We start from the raw sequence: 19,322 nt of genomic DNA, 5'->3' as shown, positions 1-19,322 counted from the left end.
AATTATTGAAGATAACCTATCCGAGTCTTAGTATTTCTGTTAAACAAATTTTGGTGACCGAGAATTGGGCCACAGTTTTCAAAAAGTTTCACGGTAATTGCTCCACTTTAACTTCAAATGTATGAGTTATAGCAGGTAGACTATAGGTGATTTGCCAATATTTTAACGATTTTTTTGAGTGGCTTTATCGTCACTTGGTACATTGGCGTAGGATCTGTAACGTTAGTTTGATTGTGAATTGGTAAACACTAGACAGTGAGCTGATTGGTTAGGAGGCTACTGGTTTTCCAGGTTGAGGTTTGTCGAACTGGATGGCTGACGGTTTCAATTTTGAAGCTCATTGTAGACGAGGGTTTCCATTACACAACTCACAGGTGGCAAAAGTATCTGGTGTTTTTTTAAATGTTGGAGTTGAGTGATTCTCGCCTCATAGTTCACTTATTTTTTTTACGATTTTAATTCATTTATTAATAAATCCAATGATACCCTTTAAACACACATAGTTAATAGTTTAACGATGCTATTCTATTAAAAATAACCGATCTTGACCTTTCATTACAAAAGTCAGTTTGTAATAAAATATAGTAATTATAATATAATATGATCAAGGTTTCGGATTTCAATGCTGACATATATACAGGCACGCAGATGATGTTAGGTTAGTGTTAGTGGTAAAGTGTTTCAATTAATATGTATCGCACGCAGAAAGAGCCAATCTCTATTAATTTCGATTCTTAAATGTTAATATTCCTAGATATAGATAAGCTGTTTACTACTTTATAGCCAGCCACTGTAACTATATAGGGTACCTATCAATCGTTTTCTGACAATAAACTATTTTAGGAGGTTAGCTGAAAAAAACATTTACAAAATAAGTTTTCAATTTTGTTTCCGCAACCACATAATAGTTATGACAAGTCGACTATTGTCTATTGCTCTCGGGAAATGTGTGCTACTGCGTGACACTTGCGCGTATGTGTTAATCGTAATATGGGTATAATTATCGTATGCACTGATAAAAAAACCACAAAAAAAACATAAAACTATATTACCCACAGTGAACTGTATCAGTCGGTGATTTTATTCATGTATTTTTCATCTTTGAAATACGGCTTTAAACAGTTTAATTTGAAAAGCTCAAAGGCAAAATGATTTCCAAACGAATTTTGATATCGACGATTGTCATCATTTATTTGTTCCAAGTGAGTTTCTTCTATGGCAGTAATAACACGGTTTTTGGACTTAAATATTTTTACTTACGTATAGCCTTTTTGTGTCTTGTATATGTATGTTATGAAAATGTTATGAATACCATAATAACTTTTAGTAACATCATATTAGAATGGATAACCATTTAACCGCCATAACGTTAAGAGTTAATTTTTTTTTAAGTAACTCTTCAAATACGTAATTTGAAATACTTTTCATTCGCATTATAATATACTAAACTATCATATTAGTCAGCTATTTACTACATTGAAGCTTACACTAGTAACAATATTATTAATGATTTTTATTTATTTTTAATGAAAATGTTTAGTTTAGTTCTGGAAATACAGTTAAAAAAGGTGAAGTAAGTACAAAATATGATCCTTCAACTACAACAAAACTTGAACCAAGTAAATCAGAAACTAAAGGCACTGATCCAACGGTAATATTATAATTTAATAAGCTGCAAATGATTTTGTAAAAAATTAATAGTTCACCATTTGAATGAATATCGTTTAAGTTTTACCCAAACGTTCTTAGTCTCTAAATTTATTGTATCTTCATTAATTGAACTGTTCATCCGATACCTATTATACATATTAGATATATTTATACAATATTAAATAGATATATGTTTCCAATAATACGACGCAGGCAGCTGGTTGTATTGCGATTACGAAATCATTCAAAATATCAAATAGTGTTCAAATGTAGTTTTAGGTTTCTAAAACATAATATGTTATATCCAGGGCCGCAATTTCAATGAAAAAAGTGGGAGTGCTGAAGACCCCTTTATTTTTTTTCATATCACCTTATGGTTGTGAATGCCTATATAATGACTATTAAAATGAAAATAAATGTGAAAAATATCGGGGGCTCTAAGCTCCCCCAAGCTCCCCCCCCCCCACCCAAATGGCGCAAATTATATCATCATTGTGTCCGTCCGTCCGCCCACCTGTTAGTTACCAACACTGAGTACCTTCATAGTATTACGACTGTCGATTTTTATTTATTTACTGTCCATAGTAACATTACTCAAATTGTGTATGGATTTATAATTCATTGAAATGTATTAAAACACATTTATAAACCGGGAATTTAGTATGCTCACAGAGTGAGGTTTCCTTACTTTATTTTAATAAATAAATTTATACAAAAATAAAATTTCACAGTTTATTTACAATAATTTATTGTTACAAAAATGTTTAATGAATAAATATATCTTATTATTTTATAATATCGCAATGTAGCGACTAGCGATAAACACAATGTATAAATCAAGAAATGATAGAATTTAAATTTAAATTTCAGATTATGAACTATGAAGTCCCTACAGTTTGAACGATGTTTGTAATTTAATTTTTACCCAAACACATTTAGTCACTAAATGTTTACCTATTCCTCATTAATTACACTGTTTATCGGATACTGAGATATCTACTAGTTTTGAGAAGTATTTTCTCCAATTGTACCTGCTTAAATATGTTACGTTTTTTACGATATATTGTTTTTAACAACATTTGAAATCATTCGTTCAAATTAATCGGACTTACAAGTTACTAACTTTTCAAATGTATTAAGTTATTTGGTTAATTGTACATATAGTTACCTTTTTTTGCCACGGGTTTAGGTACAGACTTTAAAGTATTTTTGTTATCAATAGGAAGTAGGAATGAACCCGAATGAATATACAGCAGTGGAATCAGAAAAACCAAAGGGCATACGCCATAAAGTTTTTAAGCGTATAAAATCGGTGTTTTGGCCTATACGATTTTTATGGGGAAAATTCAAGAACTTGAAGAAAAGAAACAAAAAAATAACAGAAAAATCTGCAGCATCAGAATCTGGTGGAGTTTAAAATGACAGAAAATTCTAATAGTATTGTAATTGAGTTAATAATGAATGAATTACAGTGTAAATTAAAATGTGATGATTTGTTTTTATTGATAAAAATACCGTACCCACTACTCACCATGCTTATCATCGGTGCCTGATTAATAGAATGAGAAAAAAAACAAATTCAATGTTACGTAAATTTTCGAGTCGCAATTCTTTGATTCTCGGTACAAACAAGGTTAGATTAGACAAGTCAGTGTTTTTGGTACAATACTCTTAAGTCGTATTCTGAACGGTTGTCTCTAAAATTGTATGGTATTCTTAGATCATATTATAGTAGGATATGATTTAAGGACTAAGGTAGTATTATTATATAGTAATATATGTTCGAGTAGCTAAATCATCGTTTGGTACAACTATCTCATGTCTACTTGTTTTATGATAACATAATATTATGTTTAAATATAAATGTTTGGAAAAGTAAAAGTCAAGAGCTGACATGTTTTCTGTCAAAGTGTCATTATATTATGATATGATTACGTAGTCATGATTTAATGGAATTTGTTGTACCTAACATAACAAACATAGATAAGCGTCTTACTGTATATATAACATACATAACTACATGATACATATGCTACATCGATACATCTATACTCACTATACGTAAAATTTAATTTTATTAGCTCTGTGAACAAATATTGAAGATTTTCGGTATGATATATAATGTTTTAAACTATCAAGGCTTTTAAAGTTATTGACATTTTTTGGTTGTAGGTATACCACGAAACTCTTTTTTAAAAATCCATTCAGCCGTTTATATAGTATTAAACATTGAGTATGCAATAATTTTTTATAGTTATTTTATAACAAAATAACGTTGTTGAACATTCTAGCTGTAACATAATATAATACATCAGTCATTGAATATCAGCCATCAGGAGGAGCCAGTGAAAAGGGTCACGAGCCGCACAATATACCTAATCAAAAATAGTAGGAAAATAAGGAAAAAGAAACAAATAAGAACACAAACAAAATGTAAAGCTCAACGACCTACTTATTTTATTATTTAATAATATTTAAGCTGATAGACAAACATACAAATCTTATATACTATAACATTATAGTGGTAGGATAACCATTAAAGAACTTTATTATAGTATATTTTTTTGGATTTTATTTTATTTTAATAATATACAGGTTCTAACCCAACTACGTGAAATATAAAATACATTTTTATAAGAATTTAATTATAAGAAGTAATATAATTATAAGTAATGTTAATAATGTTAATAATTAATGTTAGTAACGAACCAGTAGATGAATTTGTTTAAGGATAATTAATTAAAATGTAATGGTTATACCTTATACCTTACACTAAAACAGTCCTTCTAAGAACTTCACAATTCATTATCACCAACTAATCAGAATACGACATTGCAAGAAACAAACGTAGGGAGGGACTTCGAACCAAACTTAAGTTCACCTGGGTCAGGTGACCTGACTAAGCAACAACCCTGCGAGTACAGCCGCGGTTAGGGGAGGTCAGGACAAAGATAACGAGACCCTCCCCATGACCCTACCCATACAGTCAACAAGTAACAGCCAAATTCGTCCCGACAGTATAAACACGGATGACACAAAGGCATACCTGGGGCTTACTAGTCGGTACGGCACTCGAGTTATACATCGGTCGATTTCCAACATATAGATAACTTCGGCATAAATTCACTTTTTTTCAAAAAAGATGTACTTCGACGAGTTAAGAACGATGGTGCAAAAAAAAAAAAATTGCGGAAACCATTATTTTGGAAGTTATAGACATCCAAAGTTTGCGATTTTACGTTTATATATATACTTATGCGCCATGCGCGCAAGACTGTTTTAATGCCGCGGGAAGTAATTTGAGTTGGCGAGCTGCTAGTTACCCTGTGACCAACTTGAGGTGGTGTTGAACAGCAAGTCGGGGGATATTTTCGATTTGCGGAGCGGAGCGACGGCGCCGAGAAGCGTAGGCTGCGTAGCGACGAGTGCCGCTAGCATGGCATCACTATACGATGTTTTTTCAAATTGGTGGCCCACTTTGGGAGATGTTGCATAGCAAATCGAGGGATATTTTCGTTTTTAATTATCCGAGCGAGCGAGTGACCCCGCTCGGTGACTCGGTGCAACAAAAATTTGATATACTCATTAGCGATTAGCCTGTTGTCTACCAGTAAATAATTGAAAAACAACTTAATATAGGTAATTCTATTATCATAAAGATAATTTCATATAAATGCATAATAATAATAATAATATAAAATTGAGATAGTTATAAAATAGCGATACTGGTATAAATGTAGAATTAAGACCAATTAAAATGTTTAATTATGGATAGTTAAATTACTGATTGATACAAGATAATATAATATACACTATGGTACCTAAATATTGTTTACCCAATTAAGCTTTAAAGAGGAAAGGAGGGGTATTGAAATAAAAACTTAGTTCCAAATATTAGATTCATAATATATTTGAAACACTGTCTGTGTGTACGACGTGTTGACTAGTGAACTATAGTCTATTATAATATATTATACAGTAAATAACCACGCAAAATGACGTTAAACTTAGTCGAACTTTTAGAACTTTTTAAATATAAAACAGATGGTCCGGTGTCTATGAATGTGATTCTCAAGTTGCAAAGTTGAGGATTATTTGCTAACGAGAATACACTAAAATGTAACAATGGCCATTTTTTAAAGTTATATCCTTCTTCCGACGTTTGTGACGGATTTTTGTGGCGTTGCAGAGAGTACACTGCAGCAACGAGAAAACAAAAAAAAGTTAGATGTGAATATACTCTGCAGTCTTCGGGAAAAAAATACATTTTTTTGTAAATCACATTTGTCACTGTACCAAATTGTCATATTTTCATATTTATGGATTGAAAATGTTTCTTTGAAATTTTTATCGAAACAAGTAAAAATATCGAATAGTGTTGCGGTTGTATTCGATGCCATGATTGCACGACATGAAAAAATCGGTAAGTTTTAATTTATAACAATTCGTTAATTATTTTCATATTTAATGAGTACCTAATTATTACAATTAAGGGGGAGTTGATAAGATTGTCGAAATTGATGAGTCCAAGTTTGGCAAACGAAAGTATCACCGTGGTCACCGGGTCATGGGGCAGTGGATATTTGGAGGTGTAGAACGGGGATCCGGAAAATGTTTTCTCATTCCAGTGGAGTTTAAAGATAAGGAAACAATTATTGACAATCATAAAACAATGGATTTTAACAGGCACTACTATTATCAGTGATTGTTGGAAGGTATGTCAGTATAATTACCTAGGACATGGGTACCTATTTTTATATTATATTACTATGATAATTCTATTTTAAATTTGAATTTCGAGCTACGACTGTTTAAAACATGAAGGGTATATGTTCATTTAACAGTCAACCATTCTATTAATTTTAAAGACCCCGAAACCGATGCTCATACAAATAACATGGAGGGAATGTGGAGGCATGCGAAAGCATCGCTCACCCAATATAGCAGGAAAAAACATTTTTACGCCGGATACATGGCAAAATTTATGTTTTTGAAACAATGTCGTGCCAAAAAAGTTGATCCTTTGTCTGAATTTTTTTAATTTGCTGGCCATATATAGGTACTCGGTAACTGCACACACCGAAAATGGGGATTATGTAATTTCCGAAGACTCTGACAGTTCCAATGACGACGATAGTACAAATGACGATATCGATGTATAAATAAATGATGATTATACCAGAAATTTGATTATTTTTTTTTTGTTGCGCGAGGCATTATAGTAGTGTTGCGAGCATGCGTATCAACGTAAAATCGCAAACTTTGGATAGCTATAACTTCCAAAATAATGGTTTCCGCAAATTGTTTTGGCACCATCGTTCTTACCTCGTCAAAATACGCCTATTTTGAAAAAAAATTTAAAAAATGTCCTGGGTTGCTAAAGTGAATTTGTTCCATAACTTCTTAACGTACTTAATTCCTGCGACCAAGTGTTCAACAAGAAAACACTAGAAGACAGGATAAAAGAATGACCTCCAGAACAACCAAAATCCGACGAGCAGTATACCGATATGCCAACAAGTTTTTTATAACATTCGGCGATATTGACGACGGTAGATACGACTGACAACACAATAAGACTTCTCTTAAAAATCTGTGAACAACAAGTAACAACCCATAGAGGCATCGCCACTCATACCTTCCGTTCGAGTCGACACCGTGGCCAACTTAGTGCTAATAGAACCGCGTCGCCGGCAACCACTGACCGAGAAGATTTTTGTCACCATTTGGTGACAAATCAACGCACCAGAAACAGATTACGACTACCCGTATAAGCACGTGAGCAGTTCGTTAGAATAGTCACAAACCGTTTTTGTCGGTTACCGTGATTACGGGAGCTAGGAAACACCACAATCAACTTCAACTGTGCAAAAAAACAAAACCAGGTTCAGCCGACTATTCCAAGCCAATACCGACGGCCAGGGGTGACCAGACGTCACCCCGTGAAAACCCTTAGGTACCAAAGTACCATATGTCTGAGGTGAAAATACGTTAATACGGAGCATCATTCGCCGCAGTTAATGGTATCGACCACGTACCAGGGACTCAGTGGATCTACCGCCCACCATCTGGACGGCGCCGACTCACGACAAACGGAATCCCCCCCCCCCCCGCTCTTCATAGACCGCTTTTGAGAGCTTGCCACGCCCAGGTTCAATTCAAGGTAGCAGTCGCTATCGAGAGCCAGACACTATTATTTTGTGAATCCCGTTCTCCAATATTGTGTAATCCCCTGATCTACGTATATTACCTTATATTATAAAAAGAACAGAGCCCTTGGGTCGTCGTGGAACTACGCCGAACTCGACAACCCGCTTTCCAGCCTGGCTGCCGTGCTAGAGTGCTCGACCTAAATACGTAAATAATACCTGCAATAGAAATAAACAGAGGATCTGATACCATGAAAACGGAGTTATTATTTCAATACTACGAAACAGGCCAAAGAGTTACTGTTTCAAAAGGTAGGGCCATTACTCGTTAGCAACACGCAAAAGACAATAAATAGTTGCGCTTAATAAACAACTAGAAGAAGAAAATGGAAATAAAAACGGAGGACTATATCTATTATTGAGACGTAGTGAAACTTTAAAATTTATCTGATGAAAGAGGATAAGGTAGTCAATTAGGTTAGATTAAGAGATTTGTAACAAATTAAATATTTGCGCTGCATCCACTATTATCAAGACTGGATAAATTTAAAGCTAGACGGACTGGCTCGTAATCATGTGGAGGACAAGGCGCTTTCATTAAATAGGCAGCAAATGATAGGAATTTACGTTAATGCATTAACGTATACGTTCTGTCATTAGAAATTCTATACACAATCGAGAGTCCCAGATAACTGATTAGTAATCAAAAAAAAATTCGGACTAAGAAACAAAATAAAATCTTTAAGGAACTGTCCAATTTTATTTCAGAGGAGATGATAAACGTTTGAGAAATCCAAGTATTTTCAATGCTTTCCATTAAAGGACTGATTAAAATTAAGGAGAGAGATATTTACGGAATGCATAAACAATAATAATATATTTAGTTATTATTTTCTAATATCAATATAGGTAATATCCAAAATATATAATATTAGTAGGCACTCTTATTGTTGAGAATTTTTTTTAAAATTTTTTTCTCATGATCTATTTTAACTAATAATAAAATTGTTCTTCCTGGAGTATGGGGATTATATTGCATCATACGATGATACTATATATTTAAGTCTGAAAAGAAGAGCTCTATTCTGAATTGAGTTACTAGAACAGAAAACACTATTATATAAGGTTATAGATTTTCGGATGTGTTGCCTTCATAGTCTTCCAGTGGTCTAAAATATTTGTTCTGTGGCTTAATCTCTTTTCATCTAATTCGTATGGTTTGAGTAAATTCCATCCTTCTTGAAATTGAACTATATTAGTTATAGATCCATGTTTAAGTTACATGTTATAACTTATAAAAATATAATTTTAACAATATTAACAGTGACGGAGAACAGTTCAGACATTATAGAACAATCTCGAGTCGTACAGATTGTAGAGAAAAGAGTAAACAATACCCTTATTATTTAATATTATCATTGCAAGTATATTAGATAGTAAAGACCGGCAAGAGTCGGAGTATTTCTGCGAAAATCGTTAATTACAAAATATATTCCATAATTGTAATAAAGTAATATAAAGATTACTAAAAATATATCATACATTCTACAATACTAGTTGTACTTCCCATTATTATTATACAATATTGAATATAGAGGTATCAACTTACGGCTAAAAATAGCAGTAATTGTGACCACGAGTCGCGACCCATCAAAAAGATTTCACCACCCACTATTAGGTCGTTCCCCTTAGTTGGGAAACGCTGTAATAGAGGATTACATTTTCTGCACTTATCAAAAAAACAAAAGGTTACTGAAACTTAACATTAATTTTTATGAGCGTTTGAATCAAAAATTTACCCGATATTTGATATTCAACAATATAAATTACCGAATTCTAATTAACCGATTTTTGATATTTAGTTGTAATTCAAAAACAAATAAGAAGGTAACCTTAGATACTTGACATTTTCACAATATATTTATATTAAAGCACTCCATAATATATGATAACATTTCCAAACTATTTTGAATCTTTTTAGTTTTTTTCAGCTATTTATACTTTATAGAGCATTTTTCAAATTTCATGAATTATTTTTCATTTAAAAATTCATAAAAGTTTTGTTTTCATAGCTAACTTTAGAAATTTTAACAGAAGATTACCCACAAGTTGTTCTTCCTTGAACAAAAAAAAAAACAATTATCGGAAAATTAGGATATGCGCAATATGAGATGAAATATTTGTGATTTTTATCATTTTCTTTTCTTTATTAAATTTGATTATTTGATTATTTATACATAACCTAACGTACAATATATTTTATCAATTGTTTGATATATTTTATGCACTTCATAATATGATATGCAATCGTGTCCAGTAATATAATACACAATATTATTCATTTTCATGTTTTGTCCAAATATCAGGTCAAGAAGTGAGAGAGTAAGGTGATCTAAATACAAATCACCCAAACTAAGAAATATTATTTATTAACATCATAATAGTTACAAACATTTTTTATTGTAACTTCATATAATATTTACATGACCTTTTAGTGCCTTGGAAATAATGTTTTTTAAAATAATTTAGCTAAATGGTGAACGCAATACAAACAAATATTATCCAGCTCGATAACTCACGCTAAAACGATTAAGTATATATACCTACGTGGCTACATTTCACTAAAAAAAAACTGACATCGTTTAAACTTTATATTTTTTTTTTTAACTACAAGTATTTATAATATTATGGAAAACTTGTCATTATAGCACACATGTGGGTTGGGTATAATTATTGCACATAAACATGTTTGTGCACTGAGAATACACATTCATGATAAAAAAAAAAATAAAACCATATAACATCACATTGTGGTATCTACCTCATAGTCGCTAATTAATGACTGATTAATACGTGTTAACTGATAATATTTTGATTTACTCCCCTTATTTTATTGTCTTTCGTACCTAGTTTAAGTTTTAATAGTGAATTTTAAAAGACGCTGTTAATATGATTACCACACGCATTTTGATTTTCACAATTGTATTTGCTTCCTCAGTCAATGTAAGTTTCACTAGTTATAATCATTATGTCAAATTGCTGTGATAGTCTTCTAATTATATTTTAAGGATAATAACATTTCAGTTTATTTTCATTATTTACACAGTACAAGAATTTTCTGATCATCGGATGTGATATGAAATGTACCTATGTTCTTTGATCGTTCTCACTGATGTATTACTCTTTTAGTTTGTATACAAATTAATCAGATCCCCTAATAACTGTAAAAGCATTTGACAATCTGAACCAACATTACCCGAAAACATACAACTTTTAGGTTAACCAGAAAACTTAAAAATTTTCATTATAATAATTTCATATGAAACGTATTTTTGTATTTTATTGTATTTTTAACATAGTTTTTTTAATAATTATTATTTATTAAGGGATAATATATGCCATAAAATAAAATATAATATATGTTATAACTTTTGAGTTATAGTAGGCATAAGATATTAATATATTGTAGTTATAACGGATATTTGTTTTGTTTTATACAAATTATATAGTTTATACCCTGTTCAGTTCTGAATGGCAGTGAATTGAAACCAAGTATAAAGCAATTTGCTGTCGTAGATGATAAACCAGCAGATCATACAGTGGTATTTAATTTGTTTGAATAATGATAAATGAATGATAATAAACTCTAGTGTTTGGTTATTTACAGGTCGAAGAAGAATTGAATAAACAAGATTTAGTGAAAACATCAGTTCCAGCAAAAATTCGTCATGTGGTGTCTCAATCCATTGGTTTATTTTTCTGGCCCCTCAAAAAATCGTGGAAAGTAATCAAGCAAATTATACCTTTACCTCAAAATATCATTCCAAAACAAACGCCAACTCGTAATGAGATGACCATTCAATGAATAACGACATAGATACGTGATTCAAAATAATAATTGTTGCAGTTTTAGTTATTATACAACTGTATTAGAATCAATTTTGTTTATTAAAAAAAAATATATTTATAAATATTATTTTTTTTTGTGATTATCAATTTCTCACTTCATTACAATAAATCACATAGAATATATAGATTCACGGTGTACTATTTTTAATACTTTTTGATATATATGTATGATATAGCAAAATATTTAACTTTTTAAACTTGGCCAAAAAGGAAGGGTACTTGCTATTTTAGTCAAAAACAGTTATACCCGGTGTAACATGATTACGGTCCAAGGCGGAAAGGAGAATCGAGTTGTGCTGCATAGGAAATTGGGTTGTCACTTTTTTCTGCCAAAATCGACATTTGCGTTTACTGCTAGTATAGCAATATATATTTCTATTTTCTTCCACCAAAAATTTCAGTTTGTATATTTTGGTAACCCCTCATTGAAAGAATGGAAATATTACATTTGGGAAATTATTAAAATGAATGTCTTTAGTTAATCAGAAAGTGATAAATGATAGTAATTATTTTTAAAATGTTTATCTATAAAATGTTGATGAAATATAATAATAATATGTATTTCACTTGTAAAAATACTAATTTGTGTAATTTAGTATGGTTATAATTGAATATTAAACATACTACTTATTTGATTTATATATAGAAACATTATAGGTAAATTTATATGAACTTCATTATGTTATTATATATATTGTATTTATATAAATCTATTGCTCTACCAATATAATTTATATTTATTGCTTATTAACTGAAATTTGTGATGGCGGAGAAGGGAAGTACGTATTATTGTACTGTAGGTAAACAGATTTGGCGGTAAATAGAAATTTTGATTTTGGCGCAAAGTGGATCACTAGAAAATTAGAGTCTAGTTAATTATAATTTAGTACTAGTTAACCTAAGCAATAGTTAACTATTGACGTTTTAATTACCTACCTGTCATTGACGAGCAGAGTTTAAATGATCACCCTCATGCGAGGTGTAAGTATAGTACCTCATATAATTTATTGCTGTTTCTATTTTTTTCTAATGATTAGGGAAATATGTTTCAATATAAACTATACTGAGTTCTATTATTCAATATATCAATGATAAATAAACAATTATCTTTGATGGCAAAAAGCACAATGTACTTAGTTAAATATATGTCATTAATTTAATTATTTCTCTGTTCAATGTGTGAAGCATAAGATACATCATAATGAACAATTTTTTAAATATTTTTAAAACATATTTGTTGAACTTTTATCATACCGTATAAAATGTTATGGGAATATTATAATAATGATAACAATATATTGAATAGAATAATATTTAAACAAGTTTTATAAAATACAGCTTTTGAAGATTATATTTTTTAACGATACTAATTTTATTATAATTATGATTATTATATTAACCTAACACAAATCCTTTGTTCTATAACATTTTAACGGAATACCATTTAAATTGCCATCCCACATAGTGGCATCAAACAGTAACATAAAAACTTCGTAGTCCGTGAGCATCTTTATTGTTAGTTTTCGATTTAGTTTACATTTGTATACTATATTAAACGAATTTACAATGATTTCAACATGGATTTTTATACCAGCGATTGTGATGTTATCTGTGGTTCAAGTAAGTTTGGCTAGTTTAAATTATATTTAATAATTTATACTTAATAGGACATTTAAAAAAATATTTAAATCGACGGTTACTGCAGAGGACCCATGACACTAATAATGAATATTATCCAATTTTTACAATACTTAGAAATTAGAATGTAGTTATCAAAATATCTTTCGTTTGCTTTTTATATACCATAGATATGTAAAGAAACCATATAAAATTATTTCAAAAAAATGTTATGATCATTTTTTTACTAAGCTTTGTACTTACAATCGATCTTATATTTTATTTTTGTTTTTAATGAGCACAATATTAACTAAACGATTTAACGTTAGTAACTTGTATTGACTTAATGACTTAATAGATACTTACTAGATCTAGATGGAGTCGTTATTATATAATATTACTGGAGTGTCCAGAATATTATATGGTAATGTTTTAAAAGTTCAAATCTTACACCAAAACTATAGTATATAGGATTTGTTATTAATGGAATTCAGTATTATAACCTAGCGTCCATTATTAAACTATGACATGGCTGCGTACGAGTTGATTCCCGGGTACCTGTTTACCTGCACCGACACCGTTGAGTTGATTCCCGGGTCATTAGAGGGTACGTACGAGTTGATTCTCTATTGTTGTATATCAATTATCAATAGATTGCAAGAGTAGAGAGTTTACGACAGTATAAAGAGTTTGACCGTCACACACAAGGGTATATGTCAATTGCGCCAGAAATCACAGGTAAGGAAAAAAAAATTATGGGATTCAAAAAGGTTATACATCAACTGCGCCGGACGATATTTAGGCCCAAAAAAGATTATACATTAATTGCGCCGGCAATACTGAAGTTGAAAAATAAGCTGATTACACACTAGGCGATTTGAACGTACTCGTCTGCGTTTATATTACACACGGACGATTTAAAATCGTGACGTTTTAAACTGTACATACTATACGTTATCTATCTACATACAATAAATTGGTCAAATCGGAATATCCGCTAATAAAAATGAGATAACATGATAATATGACGGTACTATCAATATGTTTCAATTTGTGAAGTCGGTAAGTCACCATTACAAGAATTAATACTTTTTGACAAATTATTCATATGTAATTTATCATCGTTTATTTATATGTATTTTGATTTTTTAAATTTTTTATATTTTTTAAATTACACTTTATTTTATATGTTTGATAATTATATTATAATCTAATAATAGTATAATAATATGATATTTTATATTTTATAATATCTTCCTGGCACAACAGATATAATATATTATGTATACCAAATTAATTTATGATAAATTTATTGGCGCAAAAGACGTATACCATTTTCGTTTGGGATAAATCCACCGGCGCAAAAAATGTATAAATTTCAGGTAGTCTAGAAAAATCGGCGCAATTGACAAACACCGACACACAACTCGCTCTTATATCCACCGAGACCACGCGCGAATTTACAAAAAAAAAAATTTAAGAGAAGAGATGTCACGGTATACTGGTAATCTCATTACTAGATACTAATTTAAAAACAATGTGACAAATTTTGACCAAATTAATAAATTTTTTTATATTTTTTTACCTAGTTACTACTAAATGTTTTTAATAATAATATAATTCAATAAATAATTAATAAATAAAAATTGAATGATTTTCAAAATATGAAAAAACTAAAAAAAACAACATTTTTGAGAAACTTGTCAGCCAACCTCCTCGTGGTGTTTCTTGGGTTATGCTAATAGGCTGAATATTTTACTAAATATTGAATAAAATATATATAATGACCCGGGAATCAACTCGTACGTACTTCTTAATGACCCGGGAATCAACTAATACACGAGAAAGGTCTCGGGAATCAACTCACTTATTGCGTATGACATTGAGTAAACACTCGGAGCACCAAAGTCATGTTAATATTTTAACTTGGTCGCTACTGTCTCACAATCGTTCACATTTTCATAATCAAATTTAATTATTTAAATAAAATATTCATGTTACAATATATCACTGCTACCATTGATGTTGATTTATTTATGTTATTATTTTTAGTGCATTCCTTATTTGGACAAAACTGTCACTACTGTTTTTGCTACCAAACCTAATAAGAGTGCTTATGTTTCCATCAATAATTCAGAATCTCCATCGGTAATAGTTTTATCAATATTGTCATTTTAGTATAAATAATAATAATAATCATTATTATTATATTATATATATATATATATAAATATATAATATTAACGTAAGTGTTATTCTTAAAATACTAATTATATTGATTATATTAATTATTAGTTTATTATATATTAATAATCATAAGACGCTTTGTGACCAAATGATTTTTAAAAATATTATTATTATTTTACTTTAGTATTTCCTCCTTTACAGTAGGAATAGAGACAATTTTGGAAGAGACTCCAGTAAAAATCTCAATGACACCTCATATTTGTAAATTTAATCCCAAAGCCAGTTGATATATTTTGGAGGCCCATAAAATGGGTATCGAAGAGTTGACAGAAAACAGCCTTGAGCATATTTAATCCATAGATGATAGATGACATAGAGATTTGGAAACTACTCAGGTCAAAACGGGAATAATAACAAACAGCATTTAGACGAAACAAGGAAAGTCATTTTTTGGTGAAACGGGTCACAACAATTTGTTTTTTTTTATCCCAATTGAACATAACAATCTATTCAACACCCAAAACCAAAATCTACAATTTAATTAAAAACCATTTAAGTTAAATCATTAGGCTCTATAATGTTTGATGTAGGTACCTATAATATATTTAATATGTAAATATATTGTAATCACAACTGATATTTTGTTTTAATTATTACATACAGTTTATAACGAGTTCAGCTGCTGCTAACGGCGGTGCAACAAAAACAAATATGAGTAAATCTGCTCTTGCAAATAATTATAATAAACCAGCAAACCCTACTTTGGTATATACCTAATTTATTGAATAAAGTATTAGATTTACTTTATTTAAAATTAATAATTATAAACTTTATATTATATTAATATAGAATCCAGGGCAGACTTCCAAATTATAATCAACTTTTATTTAATTAACAGTTAAAGGTTATGTTTAGTTTATGTATTTATTTCAGTTAAGGCTTTAAGATTTTGAACATAGTGAAGAACTAATTATGCTACTTTTTTAATAATATAATTCAAGCCACATCACTTATATTCCATTTAAAATTTAAAGTTTGAAGTCAAAAGTTAAAGAAGTGCCCATCAATATTTTCATAAATTATACAGTTACCAAAATTCTATTTATGTTATTTAAATTTAAATTTGTGTAATATTATTAATTTTATTTACTTTCTTATACAGTAGTAATAATAATAATAATAATAATAATAATAGTCCATTTCACGAAAATAAATTAATGTTTATTGACAGTTAACTCTAGTGTTTGGTTATCTACAGGATGGAGAAGAAATAAATGAGTCAGATCAAATGAAAACATCAGTTCCTACCAAAATTCGTCATGTGGTATCTAAATCCATTGGTTTATGCTTCTGGCCCTTAAAGGAATCGTGGAAAATAATGAAGCACATAATACCATTTCATCAGAATACGAACGTTGATCAAACGAAAACCAGGAATGAGATAAATATTCAATAAATAACTATAGATAAAATAAATGATAGGATTTAAAATAATTAATGTTGCAGTCATTTTATAATTGTATTAATAACGGTTTTATTCTTAATAAATATAAAATAAATATTATTAACTTTGTGATTACCAGTTTGTCATTTCATTGCAAGAAATTATATAGACTGGTTCATAGTGTTCCATTTATCGTTCTCCGCATTCATAATAAAATTAATTTTACTTTATTTTTATATTGTAGGTTGTATAGGTATACTCGAAAAAACAATGAAAACAACTTTTTTTGTTTAAAGAAAAATGTAGTCATACAAAAATCATGCACAATAAACAATAATCATAGGTATAATATTTAAGCGGAAGTTCTGACATTGTCTTGCTATTTTGGTTATTCTATAATTTTGCATATTAACTATTAAGTCTTTTAAAAACCAACATATTTGATAAAATTGATACTATCTAGCTGTGATTAGATGTTGACAACCTCATAAATAATTAAAAGGGATTCAAGCACGGCAAATAAATGGCTATGGTTGACCAATTCAAATGCTTTTTTGAAGTCATCGAAAGTTGTTTCATCTTTACTACCTACCAGCCTGAAAGGTATATTAAATTTAGGTAGTAAATGTAATAAAACTGGTGATAGTGGACTTCCCTAGGTGACAGTTGTGTTAGTTATCCACGTTATCCGGTACTTTCCTTGAATAAGGAAGACGTTATGGATTCAAAAAATGTATAGCTAGGTGAAGTAGAACATAGATGGGTGTATAATCATACCAAGAAACATCGGTACGATCAACTGCCTTAAAAATAGAGGTTATACACCAGGTTTTCAATACTATATGGACAGTACTTTCATTGAATTACAGTTTAAAAATGATATATGATGTTGGATTATCAATTTCATGACATCAGTTGTAAAGCAGTAAAGCAGACAAGTGAAAATCTCGTCAGGTCCATTAGAAAAGTTATTAAAAACAAATTCGAGTGATGAAAAGACGGAATCTAAAATGAAAGAGCAATTAAAAAGAATTTTATACGGTTAGTTATAACTGTGGTAAATTATAGATGGATAGAGTAAAACTAGTAAATGTGATTTAAAAAAAATAGGACAGTCCGCCATGTAAAAGTGGTTCAAAACACAATAAAAATATTTCAAAAATAGATTTGAGGAATTATTAGTACATTTATAAATGTATACTAAAATTAGTAGGTACCTATCAGATTTAGTTTATGATTTATTGTATGTTGCTAGTATTTAGCATTGCTACAATAGTAAATTACTTGAATTAGATATACATACATGGTGATTTCTTAGACTTGCTATCTCTATTTTTTCCATTAATAATATATAATATAATTTATTCAAATTCTGAGTTTTAGAATATTCAAGTATACCTAAAGGCCATATTTGAAAATTCCTGGTATTTTTTGTATTACTTAAAGAGTGTCTTGTGGCGATACAAAACTCTAATTTTCAAATGAGAACCCCCATTTTTTACTTCAAATTACTTATATTTTTTTGAAAATTTTGATATATCTAAATCAAAATTTCAACAAGTAGTTTCTGAGTTATTTAAATATTAATACTTCTTCAGTTGCATGGTCCTTGAAGGATTTTTACTGCCTCAACTTCACTACTTCATCTATCTCTATCGATGCTGTTCACTATTGCTACTCCCTAAATGTCTATGCTTAGAACATTAATCCATAAATATCGCTTTATGAAGATATAAAATATAAGCTACCTATTTTATGTAATATTAGATATAGTATTCATTTATTTCATTATACTTAGAATTTTGATTATTTTTACTAATTATTTATGTATTATGTCGCAGATAGATCGATTTTAATTACTAACATATTCAAATCATTTAAGACTCCAAATCTACTTAGAATACTACTTTAAACATATTATCCTTAGTTCACAAAGTTGTATAACTTAAAAACTATAAGTTCGAATTTTGAATTTGATACATCAAAATTCTAAAAATTAGCATCTGCTGAATAATTAAAAAGTGAAAGAGGGGTGGGAGTTTTTATTTGAAAAACTTAAGTTTGTATTGTCACAGGAGCATAATTAATTGGTACAAAAATGATCAAGTATTCGAAAAAACGTACTTCAAATGTATTAAAAAATATATGTCTAATTTAAGCATAAAAATTGGGTGAGTATGCTTAAAAAATCACCTTGTACAGTAAAACCTTCTTATAACGGAATCACTCGATACAAATTGATATTTCCGTTATGAAGGAGCTTCCGTTATAAGGAAACTAAAATATATGGGATATAGGTTATACTGGACTGTTGTTATTTTGAACTGTTATTGTAAAGAGATTTCTGTCTTATAGGGGGTCCGTTA

At 29.7% G+C, this 19,322-nt stretch overlaps 3 protein-coding genes across 3 annotated transcripts; all 3 read left to right on the top strand.

Moving 5' to 3' along the window:
* The first annotated feature begins 770 nt into the window (after window positions 1-770).
* Window positions 771-3,139, top strand: LOC111031512. Its single transcript, XM_022311496.1, has 3 exons — window positions 771-1,202; window positions 1,541-1,651; window positions 2,873-3,139. Exons 1-3 carry the CDS (start codon window positions 1,149-1,151, stop codon window positions 3,065-3,067), a joined length of 360 nt encoding a protein of 119 aa, XP_022167188.1. The 5' UTR covers window positions 771-1,148; the 3' UTR covers window positions 3,068-3,139.
* Window positions 3,140-10,569: 7,430 nt separating this feature from the next.
* On the top strand, window positions 10,570-11,835 carry LOC111031513. The gene is made up of 3 exons (XM_022311497.1): window positions 10,570-10,802; window positions 11,309-11,401; window positions 11,467-11,835. Exons 1-3 carry the CDS (start codon window positions 10,749-10,751, stop codon window positions 11,662-11,664), a joined length of 345 nt encoding a protein of 114 aa, XP_022167189.1. The 5' UTR covers window positions 10,570-10,748; the 3' UTR covers window positions 11,665-11,835.
* Window positions 11,836-13,158: 1,323 nt separating this feature from the next.
* LOC111031509 lies at window positions 13,159-17,038 on the top strand. Its single transcript, XM_022311489.1, has 4 exons — window positions 13,159-13,328; window positions 15,378-15,473; window positions 16,176-16,277; window positions 16,771-17,038. Exons 1-4 carry the CDS (start codon window positions 13,275-13,277, stop codon window positions 16,966-16,968), a joined length of 450 nt encoding a protein of 149 aa, XP_022167181.1. The 5' UTR covers window positions 13,159-13,274; the 3' UTR covers window positions 16,969-17,038.
* The last annotated feature ends 2,284 nt before the right edge of the window (window positions 17,039-19,322 follow it).

Source organism: Myzus persicae, unplaced genomic scaffold (assembly GCF_001856785.1).
Source record: "Myzus persicae strain clone G006 unplaced genomic scaffold, MPER_G0061.0, whole genome shotgun sequence".
Taxonomy (NCBI): domain Eukaryota; kingdom Metazoa; phylum Arthropoda; class Insecta; order Hemiptera; family Aphididae; genus Myzus; species Myzus persicae.
Note: the sequence above shows the minus strand (reverse complement) of the source record. Positions and strands in the feature narration are given on the sequence as shown.

Coding starts and splice junctions, on each gene's coding strand:
- LOC111031509 (XM_022311489.1), top strand. CDS start 13,275: ATGATTTCAACATGGATTTTTATACCAGCGATTGTGATGTTATCTGTG. Junction 13,329..15,377: donor TGATGTTATCTGTGGTTCAA/GTAAGTTTGGCT, acceptor TATTATTTTTAG/TGCATTCCTTATTTGGACAA. Junction 15,474..16,175: donor ATAATTCAGAATCTCCATCG/GTAATAGTTTTA, acceptor TATTACATACAG/TTTATAACGAGTTCAGCTGC.
- LOC111031512 (XM_022311496.1), top strand. CDS start 1,149: ATGATTTCCAAACGAATTTTGATATCGACGATTGTCATCATTTATTTG. Junction 1,203..1,540: donor TCATCATTTATTTGTTCCAA/GTGAGTTTCTTC, acceptor GAAAATGTTTAG/TTTAGTTCTGGAAATACAGT. Junction 1,652..2,872: donor CTAAAGGCACTGATCCAACG/GTAATATTATAA, acceptor TGTTATCAATAG/GAAGTAGGAATGAACCCGAA.
- LOC111031513 (XM_022311497.1), top strand. CDS start 10,749: ATGATTACCACACGCATTTTGATTTTCACAATTGTATTTGCTTCCTCA. Junction 10,803..11,308: donor TATTTGCTTCCTCAGTCAAT/GTAAGTTTCACT, acceptor CAAATTATATAG/TTTATACCCTGTTCAGTTCT. Junction 11,402..11,466: donor AACCAGCAGATCATACAGTG/GTATTTAATTTG, acceptor GGTTATTTACAG/GTCGAAGAAGAATTGAATAA.